The 22249-nt window shown below is 36.3% G+C and overlaps 1 protein-coding gene across 1 annotated transcript; it reads right to left on the reverse strand.

Moving 5' to 3' along the window:
* Positions 1-6905: 6905 nt before the first annotated feature.
* LOC18424668 (protein kinase STUNTED) lies at positions 6906-13785 on the reverse strand. The gene is made up of 11 exons (XM_006829250.4): positions 13389-13785; positions 12503-12597; positions 12200-12318; positions 11988-12106; positions 11184-11909; positions 10257-10505; positions 9546-9709; positions 9247-9326; positions 8710-8857; positions 7957-8106; positions 6906-7831 (listed from the first exon to the last, which is right to left on the reverse strand). The coding sequence occupies exons 1-11, from the start codon at positions 13534-13536 to the stop codon at positions 7568-7570; spliced, it is 2262 nt and encodes a 753-aa protein (XP_006829313.1). The 5' UTR covers positions 13537-13785; the 3' UTR covers positions 6906-7567.
* Between the last annotated feature and the right edge of the window lie 8464 nt (positions 13786-22249).

Raw genomic sequence — 22249 nt, forward strand, 5'->3', positions numbered from 1 at the left:
CATAGAGAGAGTGAGAGCGAGAGCGAGAGAAAGAATCATTTTTTGACCTATGAAAATACAGAAAAATATGATCCGAACCGTCTAATTTATTTATTACATGATGGATAACTTATTCCCAAAAAATAGTTTTAATTGGCCATGTATTATTACAAAATCATCAACTTTAAGAATCAACAGGGAAATTGAATTAACAGAAAACAACCAAGAACTAGTTTTCATCTTCATGGTGTCAAACACGGTAACATACCAGCTTATATATATTCTGGGTTCTTCGTACCGCCAGTCAAACAACATGGTGCCTAAAACCAGCTTTTATATATACTAGAATCAACAAAAACATGTATAAATAAAAACTCAGATTTGGGGTATACATGTTCCCAAACTTATGGTTTTCATTGGCAAGCTCTAGTTCATATCATGGCTCTAGTTCAAAATAGGTCCCTCATTTTCAAGATCAAGTATTGACCATATAGTTGACCTTATAGATAGACTCAATATTCTAGAATTTGGACTGGATTGGAAAACCAATAAGGGAAAATGTTCGACGATCGTAGCAAATCACCATTAAAGCTTGATGGTAGGGATGTCAATGGACCTGGACCTGACTCGGAACCCGATCTAGGTTTGGGTATGGGTTCAAGAATTGGACTTGACGGATCAGGCTCGGGTCCAAATATTGAACCCCAATACTATTCAAGTGTGGGTTCATGTGGACCTGACCCAAACAGTGTTATTTATATAAATAATAGGTTTCGTCTAGTTGAGAATGGGTAGGATTGGGTCCGGATCCACCGAGATCAGGATTCGGATCCAAAAAGTATACAGGGGTTTTGGATTTGGATCCAATTGGATTTAGAATATTGGATTCGGATCTGGATTCAAAAAGTATACATAGGATCTCGATCTAGACCCGATTGAATCCAAAAAAAATTTATTCTATATATTATTCTATATCTATAAAATAGTATATAACAAAAAAAATACCTACGTCAAAAATTTCACTAGAAGAGGTTATTTTGATACCCAAATATACTCAAATTCATCATCTTGACATCAAGATGCATGGACATGAGAAAAAAATGGATTTCAAGTTTAGGAAATAATGTATTTTGTAACACATTTTTGGACTATCAATTTTCAAAATTTTCAAGTTTTGATAGATCTGTCAATCTACACTAATTTTTGAAGTTTTAAAATTTATAAATAAATGTGAAAATATATTTTAAGGCTATCACAAAGATTTCCAATATTGAAACCACATTTTTCGACACTATTTGAAAGTAGGCTCTATACAAACTACACCTATATATATATGCTCATCATCGTCAAAAGTTCATTCCACGGTCATGATTGTCCGATAGTGTTTTATTTTTCTTTTTTTTTTTTTTACAAATCGGAATGATGTGAAATTTGGATCGTGTGTACATCTTAGTGAGGCCAATAAAAATATTTAAAAAAAAATTGTAAAAAAATGATCAAAATAACCCTAAAACTTTTTAGGGGTATTTTGATCAATTTATTTCATGTAAAATACTTTTTTGATATTTTTTGTAGATTCATCTATTTTGGTTGAACACGCTCCAAATTTCAGATCATTTCGATTTGTAAAAAAAAAATTAAAAATGAAACATTATCAAACAATTGTGACCGCGCGATGTAATTTGACGGTGATGGGAGTAGGTAAAATCACTGTTCATTTTCGCCTATAGGCATTGCGTAGAACATAAGCGAAATGAACAGTGATTTCTTTTATTCCCGTCGCTGTCCAAAGTTCATCGCGCGGTCACGATTTTTCGATAGTGTTTCATTTTTCATTTTTTTTTATAAAACGGAATGATCTGAAATTTGGAGCATGTATTTATCAAAAATAGGGGAATCTTTGAAAAATATATATAAAAACAAAAGTGCATGGAAAAATTGACCCAAATACCCTCAAAAAGTTTTGGGGGTATTTTGATCAATTTTTTTTTTGCGGATAATTTTTTTATATTTTTATTAGATGCGCCTCAATAAGATGTTCGTCCCTCCAAATTTCAGGTCATTCCGATTTACAGAAAAATAAATAAAAAATAAAACACTACCGTACAATCGGACCGCGTGATGAAATTTAGACGGTGATAAGGGTAGGCAAAATCACTATTCATTTTCGCCTATAGGCGTTGGGAAGACTTTTTCATATATATATATATATATATATATATATATTATAACTAGGTCGAAACAAGATCGGATCCACATATACCTGGATATAATCTAAATTACTATTGGGATCCAAAGTTTGGATCCGGATAATACCCATCAAATCCAAATCTTGGATCTATACCAAAATCCAAATAAAATCCAAAATTTGAGTTTCGAATCCAAACCAGGTAAATTCTCCACCCTACCACCACCAACATCAAAAGACTCAACAATTTCTAGAACTTGTCCATCCCTCATCACAATTGGGAGGGAGACAAAACCCACCACATGAATTTACAATAAGTGATTTAAATATCCCCAACCCGACTCAGGTAATTTTTGTGTAAGGAACCCTATTATCGGCCTGATTATTTTCTATTTAACTTTTAGTTTTAGTTTCTTTGTTGAATATAGCTCAATCTAAGTAGGGAATCACACGAATTCGACCAAGCAAACCGAAATCGAACCCCGAGGGAGTTGAAGGCCAAATCTAAAATTTGAAACACTATTTACACTTATGAAAGTAAATTGGCATGTAATTACATGAGAAATCTATGATTTGGGGTAGAAGACTCACATTATTCGCTCCTAATGTGCATTTACACCCAAAAAAAAGAAATTATAGAATGGAGGACAAACGATAGCATAATGGACTAAATTTACTGACCAACAACAAATTATATTCTCTTCGAAAAAGGAGAAATCAGGACAAACTAAATTATCCTAAATTAGAAAAAATAAACAATAAATCAAATTCTCATTTGGGCATTTTCCTTGTGAAATCTCATTGTGGGCGACTGACAGACCTCATTTTCTACCAAATTATCTAACAAATATGTTCCCTTCAAGTTCAGAATTGACTGTAAACCCAAACACAGCATAAAAGACAAATTAGTTCGAAGATTGTGTTCTCTAGAGGCCTGTGAGCAATTAAAACCAGAGAAGATTCTTCCATGCTTCGCTAGGTTTAGTTGTATCCTGGAGTTATACATGCTTGTCTCGATCGCATATTAGAAAATCCAAATCGAGGGTGTCTGATACCATGAATATAACAGGAGCATCTCATGCCTATGGGTCCCTTGTTTAAAAGCAACATAAAGCTGGTTGTTTTGTGAATATCAACTTCATATTTTCTTTTCTAATATTGTATTTGTATGTGGAAAATTCAAGCTTTAAACTAATTTTGAACCATGGGATCGCTCTTACAAAGAAATACATGTTCTATGCAAGTTGAACTTTGTATTTTATGTTGCATTTTGCACTTCGAAAGGGATTTATAGTTCTCACTATCGGAAAAAGATTGCAGTTGTGATCAATCATAAAACCAAGTTGATTGACAAGATATTAAGAATATAACTCAGCATCTGCACGTTGTGGTTTCTATTCTTCACGGACACTTTTTTCCATTCTCATTGACACCTGCAGTAGTGATCAATCATAAAACCAAGCTGATAGACAATAAATTAAGAATATAACTCAGCATCAGCACGTTGTGGTTTTATTCTTCACCAAGCTGATTGACAATATATTAAAAATATAACTTTCCATTCTCATTGACACCACCTCACGAACACCTTCAAAAATCTAACTCCTAAACTCGAAAAAAAGGGTAGAGGCCTATCTTTCCCGTTGAATTACTTAAAAAAAGAAAGTTAAGGGGAACATCTTAAACATGGCTTTTGAGGACCTAAAAGCAACATATTATAAAAAAAAGAAGTGTACAAGAAAAAGAAAAAAGAGAGGAATTTCATGGGAAATCTCTTTGTTTATTCACAACTGATATTACCGCAGGCATAACTTTTAACAACCCATCATTGATTAACATCCATCCATCTCTTTATTCATTTTACATGGATTACGAATTTATATAAATGTAAATAATGACATATCATGTACAAAATCTCTTTGATTTTTAAAAGGAAAAGTAACCTTGATCATGGGAAAATATAATGTACCACCCACTTAATTCACCAGTTCAAATAGTTCCCTTCTCCATTGAGAAAAGCCCCAAGCATTCTCTATTCTTACGAGTATTTCCCCCAATTGCCATTGTTGCCATTGTAGAACATGAGTTTTGGTTCCTCTTCCACAATTAAGAGATCATTTTTTTATTCCTCTTCCAAAATTAAGAGATCATTTCCACAACAAAATTTTTGTAAAGGTGATTTCCTTTCAAAAATAAAAAATATCTCCTCTCATTATCATCTCGAGCATCTGTATCATTATCAATGTCATCACCACCACGGCTACCACGAACTGCTCACAAAATACATCATCACTGTACTTGCCAAGTTTACGATGAAGATGACATGGCTGAGGTTAGGGGGAGCTCGCACTCGCGGCTCAGGCTTGCCGACGCCACACAAGAAACACCATCCGAGGATGAGGAACTTGACGCCATGGCATTCTGTGATACGGATCCCTCCGTCCTCTCCACCGGCGCCGCAGTCCCGTCGCCCTCGCCCTCGCCCTCACACCCACCCTTCCCCTTGGCATTTGGGCCCATCACAATGACCTGACCGAACCGAACCCTCCGACCTCTTTGGGAATCATTATCCTCCTCCATACCCTCACTGCCCACATGACCATCTGCATGCGCTCCCGGTCCTGCCTGCGGAGCCGGAGCGGCGCTGTCAAGACTGCTGCGAGCCCCCGCGGCCGGGCTGCTACTCTTTCGGGGGTTGTCATGCAAAAAGACGCGGTATAGAGCGGTGGTGAACCAGAAAAACCATGGAATCCCAACGAGGACCATGCCCGTGGGGCGGAACCATTGGGTTGATTCAGACTCCGGCATGGCAATGTCGAGGGCGAGGAGCACCCCGCCGGCCATGATGACGAGGAGGAGGAGGCAGGAGACAAGCCATAGGCAGGCGTTGTCAGATCTATGCTCCATAGGAGATGACACAGAGGTTGGGGTTAAGGCTAAGGTTAGGGAGGTGGGTGGTTGAGAGCCATTGTTGTGTTGATTTTGGGGAGTTCCTTCTTCTCTCTCTAACTCTTTCTCTCTCTCTCTCTAGTTTTCTTTCTTTGGGGGCTGGTTTTTTGGAAGAGAATGCAAGGCAAAATTGTGAGGAGTTGTGGACGGGGTCAAAGCAGCCATCTAGAGAGAGAAAGGGGTAGTAGAGAGAGAAAGAGTAGAGAGGGAAAACCCCTTGGGAGAATATCTACAGCGTGGTTTTGCTGTTTCCATGCCGCGGTTTGGCCAGCACCATGCATATATGCAGAGTATAGACATGAAGGAACCTTCCAATTGAACATATCTCAATTCAAAGTTCAAAAATAAATAAATAAATAACAACAATAATTTGAACTTTATTTCACATTTTAAGCCATCCAATTAGTAAAAATAAATAAATAAATAATAATAACAATAATTTGAGCTTTATTTCACACCCTAATCCATCTAATTTAACATCTAATGACTAATAACAATTGTGACGTCTTTGTAATAAAGATATTAATAAATTAAATAATATCTAATGACTACTAGCAATAGTTTGAACTTTATTTCACACCCTAAACCATCCAATTTAACATCTAATGACTAATAGCAATTGTGATGTCTTTGTAATGAAGAAAATAATAAATTAAATAAAAATAACAGTAATTCAAGTTTTTTGTCACACAATAAGCCATCCAATTTAACATCTAATGGCTAATAGCAATTGTGACGTCCTTGTAATAAAGATAATAGTAAATTACTTATGGATCTGAAATAATTACCTAAATAAAGATAGTGTCAAGGCAGTCTCACATTAGATTTTTTCGACCGCTTTTTTGGACCGTTCTACGAACACAACAAGGCCTTAGTAGAACGGTCAAAGGTTCCATCATTGGACCACTATTTATCTCAAAAATAAACAATAGAGCAGGATACAAGGATGGGACCTCGAACCGTCTTGGAACTGAATTCTGCTCAGTCCAAAGAACAGTTTGAGATATTTTCAATAAACAAGAAATAAATTCTGCTCAATAAGAGCGGTTTGAGATATTTTCAATAAATAAGACATAAAACACGATCTAAGGATGGGACCTCGGATCCATGGTGGGGATCATTGAGGACAGATGGAAGACCATGTACGCATGTAACCACCACGGTGTATTGTCTTTATTTTTGTGATGTCTAGGTTTCTTTTTCAAACTGGGATTATAGCATTTGCAACAATCAATTGGCCCCAACATCATGGAGGAGGTCAAATACTGCATAGTGAGATTTGAGAGTAAAAAACCCATATTGAAGCTTTAAAAGAGGTAAAAAAATCATTTGTATAGTTTAGACAACTACTTTAAAAAGACTATATCTTGTAACACATTATCCGAACCATTGCAGATCTATAAAAGTGACTATTTTTAGAGCTATAAATCTGTAAATGAATTCTTCAACAAGATGTACATTATTTACCTTTTATACAAGAAAGTCACAATTACTTTAGCTCGAATGTGTCACAAAATTTGAGAAAATTTCTTTTAAACTTTTAGCTTGATCAATAGATCTTTTAAATCAATAGAATAAATACATCCATAATTGATTGCGAGCACCGCGTACTAAACGTAAATGGTATGCATCCCCTGTCGCAATACAATACAAAAGCATCTTGTGCATCCCCTTTGGCAATACCATACAAGAACAATCCTATTACAAGGTACAAGATATAAAATAAGCAGTACCAAACCAGAAATGCATTATGGTTTGAAAACATAATCATGTTTGACATCCACATCCATTTCTTATTAGACTCCATATCCATTTCTCATTAGATCCAAACACACTCATTAGACTTCCAATATACATTTGTGAATGCTCATTCACTCTCCAAGACCAAAAAATACAAACATAAAGCACCAAGAAATGCCGGACAAAGAGCAACAGAAAAGGCACTTCAGTACCCTTTTCACAAGACAAAAAATAAAAAAACCAAAACAAAAGACAAAAAATAAACAGAAAAGGCACTTCAGTACCCTTTTCACAAGACAAAAAATAAAAAAAACCAAAACAAAAGACAAAAAATAAAAAAATTCTTTACAAGCTAAATGCATCCATGTTATGATCATTTCTCAACCTTGGATCAAGAAAAAACTATGGATGCACAACCCGCCTTGAAAACTCTCTTTACAAGCTAAATGCATCCATGTTATGATCATTTCTCGACTTTGGATCAAGAAAAAACTATGGATGCACACCCTGCCTCGAAAACTCGACAGAGTGTCTGGCTTGTGGACTAGAAGGCCAGGAGGAGGACAAACTCGAAGACAACCTCTCGTCCAAGGCCTTATCTCATCCAACTCAGTTTTGGTATTTGTTTTATTTTTTATCTCTCATCCAATACATCTCACTCTTGATTTCTCTTTTTCTTTTTTCCTATAGTATACCAAGGATACAGATAAATCAGTCAAAGCTTGAGGAGCGGCTCCACCTACCCTGCAAATAATCTTCCAAGGACTTGTATGAAGTTATATTATCAACACTCTGATCGACGCTGCTTACCGACTGCATATCGAAATCCACATCATGTAAAGCAAGGTTGACATGAGACTGAATATCAGGAGAGCAGAATGTTTCCTCATCAACCCCATCCAACTCCTCAGAAGCACTTAATTGAAGCCTTGCCCACTTCACCACATCATCATCTCCTTTAAGCAGTTTCAAAATCTGCAAATCCACAAGAGTCATCAGTAACTGAAAAAACAGTGGAGAAGACACACACACCACAAGAGTCATCACGTGACTAAAAAATCAGTGGACGCACACAACAAACACACACACAGAGGACATACAAGGCTCATGTGAGGTCTTGATCGAGCAGCTCGACGTATGCATAGTGAGGCAGCTAACATCACTCTATGCATTTGATCACGATCGTAATCATCACCAAGGGTTGGATCTACAAGCTCAAGCACTTTGCCCTTCTCCAAAAGTGGTGTTGCCTGTTTGTGTCATGTAGCAAGAATGTAATTGATACATTTGTTAAGGAACAAAAAAAAAAAAAGGAGAAAGTAATGATCTGGGACAATGCTAGCCATAGAGTCCTTTAAGGGTTGAATCGCATTCTCAGACACGAAGTGCTCTCGGTTGATTTTAAGAAGCGGTCTCTTATCTGTGAGACAGACGATTTTTCTACTGTACCGTATGACCAAAACCTCAATTAACTCACAGACGATTTTTCTACTGTACCGTATAACCAAAACCTCAATTAAAATATTCAAAAGAAATAACATAGACAAGAAAAAATAGTAAAACAACCAAAAGAAAAGATAATTTGATGGCCATGGTACATATCCAAGTTTACCTGCTTCCTTATTAAAAAAGGAAAAGAAAAAGCAAAATAAACATGGGGTAATTTGCAAGGGAAAAGAATAAAAGAAGAACAAAAATTGATCCCATACAATGGTTGAATTAATGTGGCTCCCTATCTCTTTTGCACTTTTGAATCAATTAACGCTATCCTTAACCACCCACCCCAAAATTGTATAATTACAAGAATAATCAGAAAAGAGAAAAGGTTTCAGAAATGTTGTAGGAAGACATACCCACATAACCAAGCTTTCCTTTCCCTTGGGCAAATCATTGCTGATGGGCTTTCTTCCTGATAGTAGCTCGAGGAGGACAACTCCAAAAGAGTAAACATCAATTTTGTCATTGACCTTCCCATACATGAAGTATTCAGGAGCCAGATATCTATTGAAGAAGCAATATTATTATAATCAGTCTCCCGATCTTTCAAATATAATAAACAAAGAAACAGTATTCTAAGGTGAACATAAACATGCATAGCCTGATCAGTGATATTCCATGTCCATTAATGCTAGAAACCATAGCTAAACTTAGCCAGATTCTAATCACAGTTGACGAATGGTAGAAAACAGGCTTAACAAATAATTTATATGGGAAGGCTTCAGACAATTCAATCCATAGATTAGTATGATCAAAAATTTTCATCATCTATTGATAGAGTAATATTGCTTTGAAAATAATCACATATAAAGGAGGATGTTTGAAGGATAACAAGTAACATGATTGCGGAAAGAATTATAAAATGGACTTGAAAAATAAGAGGGGATACAAACCCGAAAGTGCCTGCAACATCACTGCATGTTATATGTGATGAAGATGTCGAGGCCCATTTGGCAAGTCCAAAATCAGATAACTGAAGACAAGGCAAAGGAAGTAGGATTTTAGCCATGTATAGGATAAACAATACAAGCATCAATGCACTAGTGAATATTAATTCTTCAAGGCATCTGTAAATATTATTTCTTCATGTGAAACAACTCAAAAACTTAACTAGCAATCAGAAAAGGTTTCATCCATATATGACAGCAAATTTAGAACCCCTAAGAAAATTCACTAGCTCAGTCTTCCATACCTGAGGCTCGAATTCCTCAGAAAGTAGAATATTGGAAGACTTCACATCCCTATGTATCACAGGTTGTGAGTGGCCACTATGAAGATAATCTAGAGCTTCGGCAACCCCAACTGCCACCTTGAATCTCTCGGCCCATGGAATCACAAACTTGTCCTTCTTATCACCTGATATAAACCAGAGAGACGTGGACCAATCTTCAATATCTTAATATGGCTCAGCTGAAAATGACCAATTTTGATTTTTTGAAAATGAAAACAATCTTTCGTAAAGTTCAAAACATTCTTTAGCCAACTTAACAGCAGAAGAAAGAAAGAGATCATGAAATCCCATGAACAAGATATCACTTTGTGAAACTTCTATCATTTTCTGTTTGTTTCCTTGATAAAACAAAAGAAGAACTCAACTCATATTGACTGAATTTGAGTTTCAGCAAACCAAATTCAATGTACAATTTCTCATATATGAGAAAAATGATTTTGGATAGGCACTAAAATCATTTCCCCAAGAAAAACAAAAGACAATAACAACAAATATGTGAGGATCGGAACATGTTTTTGAACTTTTTACATTTTTAATCTAATTCCCTGACGAAAGGACACTAAGAAGAGAGCAGAACTTCTTAAATTTTGCCATTTCCATTATCAAATTCCCCTTGAATAAGCAACGAAAATACAAGAAACTGCAAGCAAATAGAACAATGGAAAGACATACCATGGAGATTATCTTCCAGGCTTCCTCGACAAAGGAAATAATAAACCAAGAGAAGATTACCGCCTTCAAATGAGAAGCCAACAAGAGAGATTATATTATTGTGGCTTAAGGCAGTCACTATCTCGATTTCAAGTAGGAACTCTTGCAAAGAATCTTCAGAAGATTTCAAGATCTTAACTGCAATTTCTCTCCCATCAGGAAGAATACCCTTGTAAACCTTGCTGCTTCCTCCCTTTCCTATCAAATTCTCTGTTCCAAGAAAAACCAAAAAGCTTGATGAGCTAAATCTCTTTGGGAGAAAATAACACGTAGTTCTTTCTAGAATGCAAAGCAAGAATCCCAACCACTATGACTCTTTCTAAACCAAATCTTAGTAAGCAAAAACCTGAAAAAAATAAAATAAAATAAAACTAAATCTTAAAAATCTGAGAAGAAACTTAGAAACAAACCCATGAATTCTCATTCTTTCTGCACCATCTCAAGAAACAGATGACCATACCAACAAGGGACAAAACAATCTAGTGAAATCTCAGACACAGAAGATAGAAAAGAAACCACCATATCTAGTTCTTTCAATGCTAAAATGCGAAAAACCATCAATTCTGGTTCTTTCTTTGCTCAACCATCAATTCTAGTTCTTTCTTTGCTCTTACATAAGGTAACATTTGGGATGCGTAAAAATACTTCCATGAAAGTAATTTCATGCAAAACAACTCTCTCATTTAATTAGGTGTAGGACTTTTTTCACACCAATTGGCAGTTATTTGATGTGAAAAAGCTTCCACACCAAATCACATGATGGTGTTTTTTCACATACGTATTTTCATGTGTACCAAATGTACCCTACGTGTCAAATCTTAGAGTAAGACGAGACGAAAAAGACCAGGAGAGAGAAAAAGACCAAGTGCAAGGGAAGAGAGAGAAAACCTGCAGAAAACTCAGATGTGGCTTGCCGAAGTTCCTCATAGCCGAACAGCCTGCAGGTAGAACCATACTTCTCATGAAGTGACTCCAATTCTTTAGGCAATTCCTTGCGCTCTTCTTCTTGAGAATTCACCGAGGCATCACCAAAAGGAACTATGGCTTTGCATTCAGTACCACCCTCTATTTTCAGTTTGTTTTCTGAATGTATTGCTATAAACCTATTTGGAAGCTGCATTGCCCATTGAACCACTGAGACTTGCCTGAAGCCTGGCGGCTTTTCAGAACATTCCTTGTTAGGCAAAACCGCTCCTCTTAAAAGAGGCCAACCTGGTCTTAACTCTGTGGAATGCTTAGAAACCACAGAAAGTGATCCTTTTGAATCTTTCACAACAACCAGAGCTAAAGGATTATGCTCTGTTTCTTCTTCTTCAGATTGATTTTTTGATGGAATTAGCCTTTGGGCTTCAGCCTCACTTCGAGTTTGAGCCTCATTGTTAGTTTTATCAGAACAGAAGTGACAGCTTGGTTTGAGTGCCACTCCACCACTGTTGGGTTTTTGCTTTGAAATTTGAGATGGCTTCTTCTTTAGTGATGCAGTTGCGTTGGGGTTTTCTTGTATTATGGAAAGATCGTCCAAATTGCTGCTCAAAACTTTCGAATTCTTACTCAAGGATCGGTGAATGGAACCGAGAAGACTTGGCTTCGGAACATCGTCCACACTTGATCTTCCTGTGTTTTATATCATAAATTCTTCAGCATTTATCAAAGGCTTCTGTGGGGGAAAAGAGAGAGAGAGAGAGAGAGAACCTGATGAGGGTAAGGGTGATGCCTCTCTCTGGAAGACCACCTTCCCATTGTTCACGGCTAGAACTGAACACTCTTGAGATAGCTTCTTGGCACAAAATTTTGCTAAAGAAACGGAAGAACTGGAGATTGAACAAAAGTTCTTAAGAATCACCACTGCAAATTAGAGAATTCCCTACAGTTCTAGAGAGAGAATGGATAGTGAATGTTGGTACCTGAGAGCGTTGTTCCTTGTTATACCGACAATGAAGCTTGTAGCTCCACTGCATTTCGCTTCTTCGACCATGACTTTGCGAATAGAGGAACCCCGACAAATCTTAACCTTGAGATCTACCTGAATTAGTGAATTATGAAGCCAGAGATCAGGATCTCTCTCATGAAGGGTGAGAACACAGAAAGGCAAAATAGTCAGGGCTCTCGAGTTCTTCATATTCAGTGTAAAATTGAAAGTTTGAAACCTACGACAAGAATGAGAAAGGAGTCTAAGTCATGGAAGAAATGCAGAGAAGATGGTTGACCTGTTTCAGGTTGCAGAAGCCTTCATAGACAGCAAGAATGGAGTCGAAAGCCTTTGCAAGACAGAGAACCGAAGACGTCCCATTTGACCGCACCTCTGGTATGACAAAAATTCAGAACTTCACAGAGAAATAGATAGATAGAGAGAGAGAGAGAGAGAGAGAGAGAGGGAGAGATGAATTGGATTACACAAATAGGATGAATGAGTCGGAGCAAGCCAATTTCAGTTTCTCAAACCCCCACCCATATTTGGGAAACAACCCCAGAAATAAACTCTGAGAGATAGAAAGGACTAAAACCATCTGATTCCAGATAATTACACAAACTATTCTACTCAAAACTCACTCCACAGGCTAAATCCACTCAAATTTTTGGCAGACAATCTTGTAATCATTTGATGGTAGTCACCAATTGCAAAAGTTCCATAAAAATTACAGTACAATGGAGAGAAAAAAGTACTGCGAAGAGCAGAGCAAGTAGATATTTTGTCCTAGAGAGAGAGAGGGAGAAAATGTGTGCGAAAGAGAGAGAGAGAGAGAGAGAGAGAGAAAGAGAGAGAGAGAGAGAGAGCGAGAGAGAAATTCAGACACAGAGAGGGAGAGAACAGTTCCATAAAAATTACAGTGCAATGGAGAGAAAAAAGTACTGCGAAGAGCAGAGCAGTGAAGTAGTTGCTTTGTGTGAGAGAGAGAGAGACAGAGGGAGAAAATGGGTGCGAAAAAGAGAGAGAAAGATCCAGATAGAAATTCAGAGTGAGAGAGAGGACATGGGTAAGACAGAGAGAGAAAAAGGGCCAGAGATAGAGAATTTGAGTAAAAAATGGGGAAAGAGAAAATGGGTATGAGAGACAGAAATGGGATAAAGAGAGAAAGAGTTGGGAAACGGTACCTGAATTCTTAAGAACATGAAGAGCAACAACACGATCACCTGGTTCTGCAACTTTGACGAGAGCCCAAGTGAGCAATTCTCTGCTATGTGAATCCAACTTCACCCCAACAACCACAGTTTGCCCCACTCCCTTCTTTTCTGCAGTCATCCTTCATAAACCCACCACACGAACCAGTAGAGAGAGAAAGAGAAGAGAGAGAAACAAGAAAAAAAATGGAGGTCCTGGTGATAAAGCGGGGTTGTCCTCCCGTAAAGAAGCCAGCCTACGACTCACGTGATGGTTCCATTAAATAGAGCGCGCCTGCACCACCTAATGCACACATATCATAACCGTCTTCTACAAAAAGCAACACCCTCTCTCTAAAACCTCTCTCTACCAAACTGGAAACTAAAACTCAGTCTTCCTGTTCCAGTGGTGGCGCCCCTTCATGATCACGGCTTGTAGAGTACAAAGGCAATAGCAGTGAGACGGTACAAAAAGCAGCCTACAGTACCTTTCACTCAATGCACATGGAGAGAGAGTTTTAGAGAGGGAAAAAGAGTAAAGGAGAGAGGCGGCTGGAGAGACGATGAGGAGAGAGAAAGAGGCTGGGTCGTGAGGGTGGAGAGAGAAAGTGATGGGTCGTGAGTTGAAACAGTGCTTGGACAAACAGGAGGTCCTTAGAGAGAGAGAGGCTTCAACAAGGAAAAAACACAGGAGAGAGAGGCTTCAACAAGAAAAAACAGAGGAGAGAGAGTTGTATAAATCTAGAGAGAGAAAATGAAAACGGGTATCAGGCACAAAAGGTGGAGAGAGAGAGAGTAAAAGGGGTGGCTAACACGTACCTACTCCCACCATTTTGTCACTTGGACATACTCTCTCTCCTCTCATACATTTTCTCTCTCATCACCTCTCTCTTTCTCACTCCTCTCCGACACTTTCTCTCTCATCACCTCTCTCTTTCTCACTCCTCGCAGACACTTTCTCTCTCATCCTCTCTCTTTCTCTCTCATTGCAACCGGGGACCGCCGCGCCGCATGGCCAAGCGTTGTACAATCGCAATCCCACGGCTCTCCGCAAAAGCAATGGCCCCCCTTTTTTCGCTCCCCATTTTACCTCTTGATAATTAATTAATTAATTAATAATTGATAACCAAGCCATTGATTATTCCATGCACTCAAATGCAGTTCCTTTTATTTGCATTTTTTTTAGGACCTGGTTTCCACGAGTCCTTGTAGAAACGAGGCGCTTCTCAAAAATCAATTTTTGAGATGGAATTTTGGACAATTTTAAGGTCATGCAAAATAAATAAATAAATTTTTAAATTAGAAATAATAATTTTAGTTTTGAGATAGACCCCTATTTGTATCCAGCTTTAAGATAGATGCTCCGTACCTCTTGACGGCATATGTTAAAATACGATCCAGCGAAACAATTTTTTTTTTTTTTATTCATTTCTATTGCTATCAATGTGAGATTTTTGTGCCTAATATTTACGTATTTAATCTCTCTCTTAACTGACGTTAGATTTCGTTGACTATTATTCTTTTTTATAATTGATTACCCAATTGTTATCATTTGCTCTTTTAAAAGCAAAATTCTTCTTGGCTAATTTATCATTACTTTGGGTATATACTTATATTAAATTTATTAGATCCGGATCAGGGTGACGTTTATCTAAATACAACAAAAATTATTGTCATCATCGGAAATTCTTATTGTAATGGTTTGAAACTCTATTTTTATTCTTAATTACAAAATTTAAAGTTTTGGAATTGGTGCATATCTCTATCAACACTCACAAATAAATTATTTAGATAATATACAACAAGAGCACTAATTCTCAAGGTCAAGATGATCAATTTGAAGGTTCTCCAACTCCAGAGCAATCGACTCCGAAACATATTTTTCAACAAGTTCTAGAGATGCAACCTTGGTTTTTTAATAAAGCAATAGCCATATATAATTATTTTCCTTTCATAATATTACCTCATATTAATCTCATATGCTTTTTTTTTTTGTTATATTTTCATAGAAAAAGAGCGAACATAAAGAAATTGAATTTAATACCTTGAGTACCATATAGCTACAATTTTCATGATCCTAGGATATGAATTTTAGTTCCCTCTTTATGGCAGTTTCTCATTAATATGGATGTCATGTGTACATGTTGTGTGGAAATTTATTGAATCTTTGGCTCTTGCTTTCACTAGCCTACAACCGCACATGGGAGACCTAGCCTACAAATATGATATCCTACTTCAACGAAGGATAATCTACTGCAAACCCTTTTTGGTAGTGCCACATGCCTAAAGCTAAGGACTTTGGACATGTTCAGGGTCATAAACTGCCTAGCCCTTACTCAGTCAACACACACTCCCACTGAAATGTATATTCCATTGTAAATATCAATTTACAAGCTCTCAAGGTATCTAAAGAACATAAAAACCCAATGGCAGCTTCTATAAGGCCTAGGCCTAATGAAAAATAGTAAGAGCTTCACTTCAAAACTCCATTCGAAAATCACTTGGGGCATGGAAAATACTTACAATGTCTCTAAAATCTATTTTCACCACCCATAGATATTATAGACCATTAAACACCTAAAAACAAATCGTCTAGATGATGTGTCACACTATATTCAGGGCCTGAAGTACTATTTTTTTTTCACAACGATAATAATCAAGGTCGAATTGGAGATTTTCGAACACCGAAACTACAATTGAATGAGTTTTGATCTGAGACTTTACTTTCTGCCATAAAACCTAGGCCTCATTTTAACCTTTTCCAAAAACTGAAAAGCCAATGCAGTACCATCTTATGTCACCTTGTAAGAAGGTGCACATGGTTTAATTTTCTACTAGTATTTTATATTGTGGGATGGTGAAAAAACTATGTTGCATGCGTGCATTAAATTAACAAAAACCAAAATATGATTATTTAATGAGAGGCGGGATTCTTGCTGAAAACCTTGGGGGTGTGCTCGTTTTTTGACCTCTCAATTGTATTTATCGACTTGTTAAATGCATTTCCAAACGGGTACGTTTCAAAAACATTTTGTAGGCACGTGCTCCCATGTTACACGGTTTCCTATTGGTGTATTGTGGCCCAAGGGACGGTGCCCCTCAGCCCATGAGTCACCCATTGCTCCTAGAATCAATACCCAAGGTAATGAAAAATTATAAATACTAGTGATTTTTAAAAACGCATCTGTGAACATGATTGGGAACCCAAAAAACCGGTTTGGATCAGTGAATCGACAGTCGGGATTGTCATTTTACTTTATAGAAAAAATAGTGAAACAGCAAAAAACATGTGAAAAAATAGTGAAATGGCTAAAAACCGATCCAAATCAATGAATCAGCAGTCCGAATATCCATTTATTATAAACAATAGTTGTTTTACTGTGCAGAACTGTCGGTTCCCTTACAGACTCGACCATTTTTCTATATATAAGTAGAATTGGAACAGGGTGACCGATTATCGGACTCGATGATTTTGTGCTGACTCGGATTTTTTTAAATCTTTGATGAATACCCCCCATGACCTTAGGTACTTCTCAATATTTTATTTACCACATCACTAATCCGAATACTTTTACTTTTATGTCTACCTCTCAAAAGTAAAAAAATAACTTTTTACGATGAAAATATTCCCATATTATTAAGGTAATTATTATATCTAAAAACTTATAATTCAAAATTTTAGAGACCTAAATTATCTCAATTTTTTTAAAGAGAGAAAATATCGCATTTTAAATTTTAGAGATAAATTATCTCAAATGCCAAGTTCTCTCAAATTTCAAGTTTATAGATAGAGAAAAACTCTCTAAAAATTTGAAAGCCTTGAGATAAAGTGAAGGGATGGGAATGAATGTGGATTATGCATTGGGGACATTTTCGTCCTACAAAGTATGATCAAGGGGTGTCTATAATTTTCCCCATATTAAATACTTGGAAAGTTGTCATTCATCGAGTCAATTTTTTTAACAAAAGTCATAAGGGGATAAAAAATTATCAATTTGGTTGGTGTATCCTATGTAAGATTCCCGTGCATACTTAGGGTTCCATCAAAAGAAATATTGGCATTCTAAACAAATTGAGGAGCTACATGTGGGAAATGTAAATTTGAAAATGAATTGGATGTTTTAACATAGAAGTAGCAATTGGCTAGGTGCGACCCACCAACTTGATGAGTTGACTTGATATGGGTTTAGGTTTGGACCCAAATATTGGACAATGTTTTTATTGAGATTATGCAGTAGATGTTGCATGAAGCGCCATCTGCCTCATCACTAGCAGAAACTCATTGGGCTCATTCGGTTATTTCCAAGGGCCAAGAGAGCTGTTGTATGGTCTATTTTTCTAGAACATCAAAGACTACATGTCCAAATGACTTAGGTTGGGTTATGTTTGGCTCCATTTTAAACCTTGTCAGGAATTTTATATTCCAACCCGTTACTTGTATTTTTCTTGTGTTGTTTGGCTTTGAACATTGGATGTCCAAAGTGCTCATTCCAAAAAAAAAAAAAAACAAATTGTTAGATATTATACACCTGAACTAGATTTCCTCTGAATAAAAAAAATAGTTTGGATATTTGCATGGGTGATATGAAAAAACAAACAAAAAAAACAAAAAAAAAAAAAAGGCTTGAACATTGTATATATTAAACCTTTGTAAATATCAAAATAATTATGAACTTATCCATGAGTGCCAAAAAAAAAAAAATTTAGTCGGTTCTAAATATGGGGAGAGTTATTGCCGGGGTTTGAACCGAGTCATCCGACAATGACCCCTCAAAAGTTCGCTGTTGACACCAAATTACTACTACCAAAGCGATAAACAAAATGAGCTCTCTCTCCACAACTAAACAGGCTACCACACAAAAAAAAAAAAGTTTCTTTAGTTTATATAGAGCCGAGGCTCTAAACAATCAAATTAGAGCTTAACTCAATAATTTAATTAAAATAAGTTGTTTTGATACCCCAATATCCTCAAGTTTATTGCCTCGGCATCAAGATTCATGGACATGAGAAAAAAATGGATTTCAAGTTTTGGAAATAGTGCATCTTGTAACATGCTTTTGGACAGTCAGTTTTCAAGATTTTCAAGTTTTCATAGATTTGTTCAATCTGTACTATTTTTTAAGCTTTAAATTTTATAATTAAAAATTATAATATATCTTAAGATTATCACAAAGATTTCCAATATTGAAACCACATTCCTCGACACTATTTGAAGGTGCGTTTTACTTTGATTGTTTAGAGCCCCGTCTCTATACAAACCACACCCTCTTTTTTTAGTATTTGTTTTGATTCCAAAATCATATTCAACAAAAAAAAAAACAAGTGCTTTGTGCGGGCCCTCATATATGCATTTGGGTCCCCGACACATCACACATCCATCCCAAGGATGCATGTGGAAAAGTTTTAGTCCTCATAAAAACAAAATCAATGGACTAATTTTATTCTTCAAAAATGGTCATTTTCAATTTTATTTTTTTATATACTAATACTCCCCATGTTAAAGATTGTGTATTCCAAAAAATTAAGTTCCAAATTCATCTAAAAAATTCACTATGGAGAGAGGGCGCATATCTATATACGAGTGGGCCGACTCGTAAAAACCGTGTGAGCAGTACATAATAAGTAAATATGATCAATTGGGATTTTTTTAAGGTGCCCTCATTATACTATATAAGTACGTTGTACTTCTAACTTTTGTTTGGAGATATAGTTTTGGTGTTAAAAATCTTATGATGGCTTAAAAAACTATTTTTATCCTAGTTATGAAATTTAAATTTTGAAAAATAGTACAGATTGAGCATATTTATAAACGCATTAAAATCTTGAAAATAGACAGTTCAAATAAGTTGTTACAATATGCATTGTTTTTAAAACTTGAAATTATTTTTTCTTTATTTCCGTACATCCCCAAGTTGAGATGATCAATTGGAGGGTTTTCCAATGTCAAACCCTCTCTTCTATATAATTTTTGAGTTGCACCTTAGTTTAATAGGATAAAATTAACACCTTACATAAACTCTTTTTTTATGGTTAAATATTTTTAGGTTGTGGTCTTCATAAGTTTGCAACATTAAACGATCAAAGTAAAGCACACCTTCAAACTTTGTCATAAGTTGTAATTTTGGTGTCAAAATTTTTAGGATGACCACATAATTTATTTTGATCTCTAATTATAAAATTTTAAACTCTAGAAAATAGTTTAAATCAAGCAAAGCTGTAAAAATGTGAAAATATTAAAAATGGATAGTCCAAATAATGAGTTGCAAGATATATTATTTTTAGAACCTGAAAATTTTTATTTTTTATTTTCATATCCATCCATACATATTGACATCGAGATAATATTATATCAACAAAAATGGGTGGGTTAACTTGGATCTGCTCGAGTTGCTTAGATTTGCCCGCTGGGCAATCTACCTGAATTGGATCAGTCCGGGTACTCGGCCTAGTCCAAGACCAGGTATTGTATTGGAGTCATGGTTCCTACGTCGATACGATCAAGTACTTGAGTCCTGGTTTCTACGTTGGTATGATCAATTTGATGGTTTTCCAATATCAAAATAGCTTATTTCAATGGATTCTTAAAGTGCAGTATAAAGTCTCAATGTTATGTAAATATTTATCTTCTCATAAATAAATACAACGCAAATGTAATCTTCCCGCCACCTGCTCCATGCCTTTGCGCTTTTAATTTATTCGCTTTTGTTTCCCGCCACTGAGAGATATTAAATTACACGGAATTCATAGTGGAGTGATGATAAACACAAGGAATTAAGAAACAATATTTAATGGTAATGACGTAAAACAGTTGTTTGTGTTAGCGTAAGCGTGGTCCATTACTTCTTGTTTGGGGGAGGCGGCTTTCAACCTGCTTTTTGCTTCAACTGCTGACGTCTTCGTCATTCATCTTTATTAAGTAGGGACCTATCTCTCCAACATTTAATTTAGTGTTTTAAACATCGAACTGTCGATTGATTTTTTAGTCAAGTATTTAAAAACTCAACTTAACTCATTCTGCTAGCTTAAAAGATAAAAAAAACAAAGTATATACAAAATTAAAATTTATAAATGAAATTTAGGAACCTTAATCAAGAGGTTTACAATAAAAAATATTTAATGCAATGTTTGTGTCTATTTGGTTGAGTCTCGAGCCGGGAATAAATTCGGATGAGCTATTGCCTTTTCTTAGATCGACTAGGATGGTTTCAAGCTGAACTGTTGATTTTTGGAAAAACCAATACCACTTGTCAGATATAAAGAATTAGGAAATGTATACAATAAATCTGTTTATTTTTTATACAAGAAGTCACAATTATCGTTGATCGTTAAATTTGAAATGAGGTGATTGAGGATGTGTCATTATTTAGACAAAAAGTCCAAAATCAAATTTTATGAATATTGTAACACATTTTTTATCTATTGAATTTCACATTTAATGGCTAAAAATGGTTGTGATTTCCTTATGTTAAAAATAAATAGTTACATAGTATACAATCCCATTATAAGAAGATGTGCAAATACCTTCTCTCTATAGGCCAATGTAGAAATGCCCCTTTTCTTTAGTCCCCAACAATTCAAGAATGCTAGAGCCCGCTCGGGAGAGAATCTCTAGTTTGAATAACTTTAGAATGACTCGGTCACTTCATATTTAGATCTCTTAATTCTTTATAAAGTATTGTTCTCTAATGGTACAAGAAGAGAGTGAAGACCTTAAATTTTCTCTCAACCCGTAAAAGAGGTACGTTCTCTTGATAGGTTAGAATTTATGCAAAACTTTTTATAGATCTCGAAGTCCATAAATAGTTGAAAAAAAGTCTAATAATGATGTCGAAACACTACACTCTAAGGAATATAATGGTGTCCTAAAAAAACCTACATCCTTTTAATGCCCACATCGCTAGAGAGTTATATAGGTGACAAAAGTCAGATCATGAATTGTCATTGACAATGAAAAGAAATCAAAATCAAGGTTTCAAGCTGACTTTTTGGGTTAAATTTTGAGCCCTAATTTTGCAAGCCAAAATTTCCAAACAAAAGGTAATAAAATTTGAAATGTAACATATTCAAATCGTTTTGTTTCATTCATTTACTAGGGCGACTAAGCGGGCCTTTACACAGAACACTTTATTTTCCTGATTTTCATTAATTTATACTTAAAGGCTTTCTTTATTGAGGGTATATATTTTCGAGCCTCATGAAATAATAAAATTCCACTATAGTCCTCGAAAAATCTCACCAATTTACCATTCAAGGCGTGCCACGTGTGGACACAGAAGCCCGGCGAAAAGGGCGTAGCACTCCACGTGCAACGGGCACGTGTTATACGGTAGTGGTGGGCGGTCACCCCACGTTAGGGGCAGTTTGGTTACGAGCATATTTTATTATTATTTTGTGGGCTCCACCACCGACAGCGGCGGTGGCGAGGCCGAGCGGGCCATGGGCATGAGCCACCCCTATTCCCGACCAAGACTACATGGTCCGTTCGTGATGGGTCTCTAACAATTTCGGTGAACTTTCGGGGATTCAGAATTGATACTTTGCGGTCGAGGAGTGCTGAAAAATTGGGTCAAAGAAATTCGAGTCCTCTAATGCAGGCCTTGAAAAAGTAGGGGTTGAGCTACTAAATGTGACCTTAGTCAGGGCACGGCTAGGCTGGGCCCGCTCTGGCCATTTTTTTATTTTTTAAAATTTTTATATAGTGGGTTTTACTTGGGTCAAGTCCTCTTTGGCCTGATCTGGATCAAGCTGGCCCTAAACCGGCCCTTAAGTTAATAGAGTTGGGCTAGGGCCAGGGGTCACCCGGCAATTCTACATGGAGAGGGAGTTGGGAACTCGAGAAAATGAAAAAGGGTATA

Source organism: Amborella trichopoda, chromosome 11 (genome assembly GCF_054954075.1).
Source record: "Amborella trichopoda isolate Santa Cruz 75 chromosome 11, AtrichopodaSantaCruz75HAP2 v2.0, whole genome shotgun sequence".
NCBI lineage: Eukaryota > Viridiplantae > Streptophyta > Magnoliopsida > Amborellales > Amborellaceae > Amborella > Amborella trichopoda.

What these genes read in the sequence shown, in the direction of transcription:
- LOC18424668 (XM_006829250.4), bottom strand. Translation starts at nt 13,536, where the DNA reads ATGACTGCAGAAAAGAAGGGAGTGGGGCAAACTGTGGTTGTTGGGGTG. An exon ending in CACATCTGAGTTTTCTGCAG is followed by an intron (nt 10,506 to 11,183) that starts GTTTTCTCTCTC and finishes TTCTTGGAACAG; the next exon opens with AGAATTTGATAGGAAAGGGA. An exon ending in CAAGACCTCACATGAGCCTT is followed by an intron (nt 7,832 to 7,956) that starts GTATGTCCTCTG and finishes GTGGATTTGCAG; the next exon opens with ATTTTGAAACTGCTTAAAGG.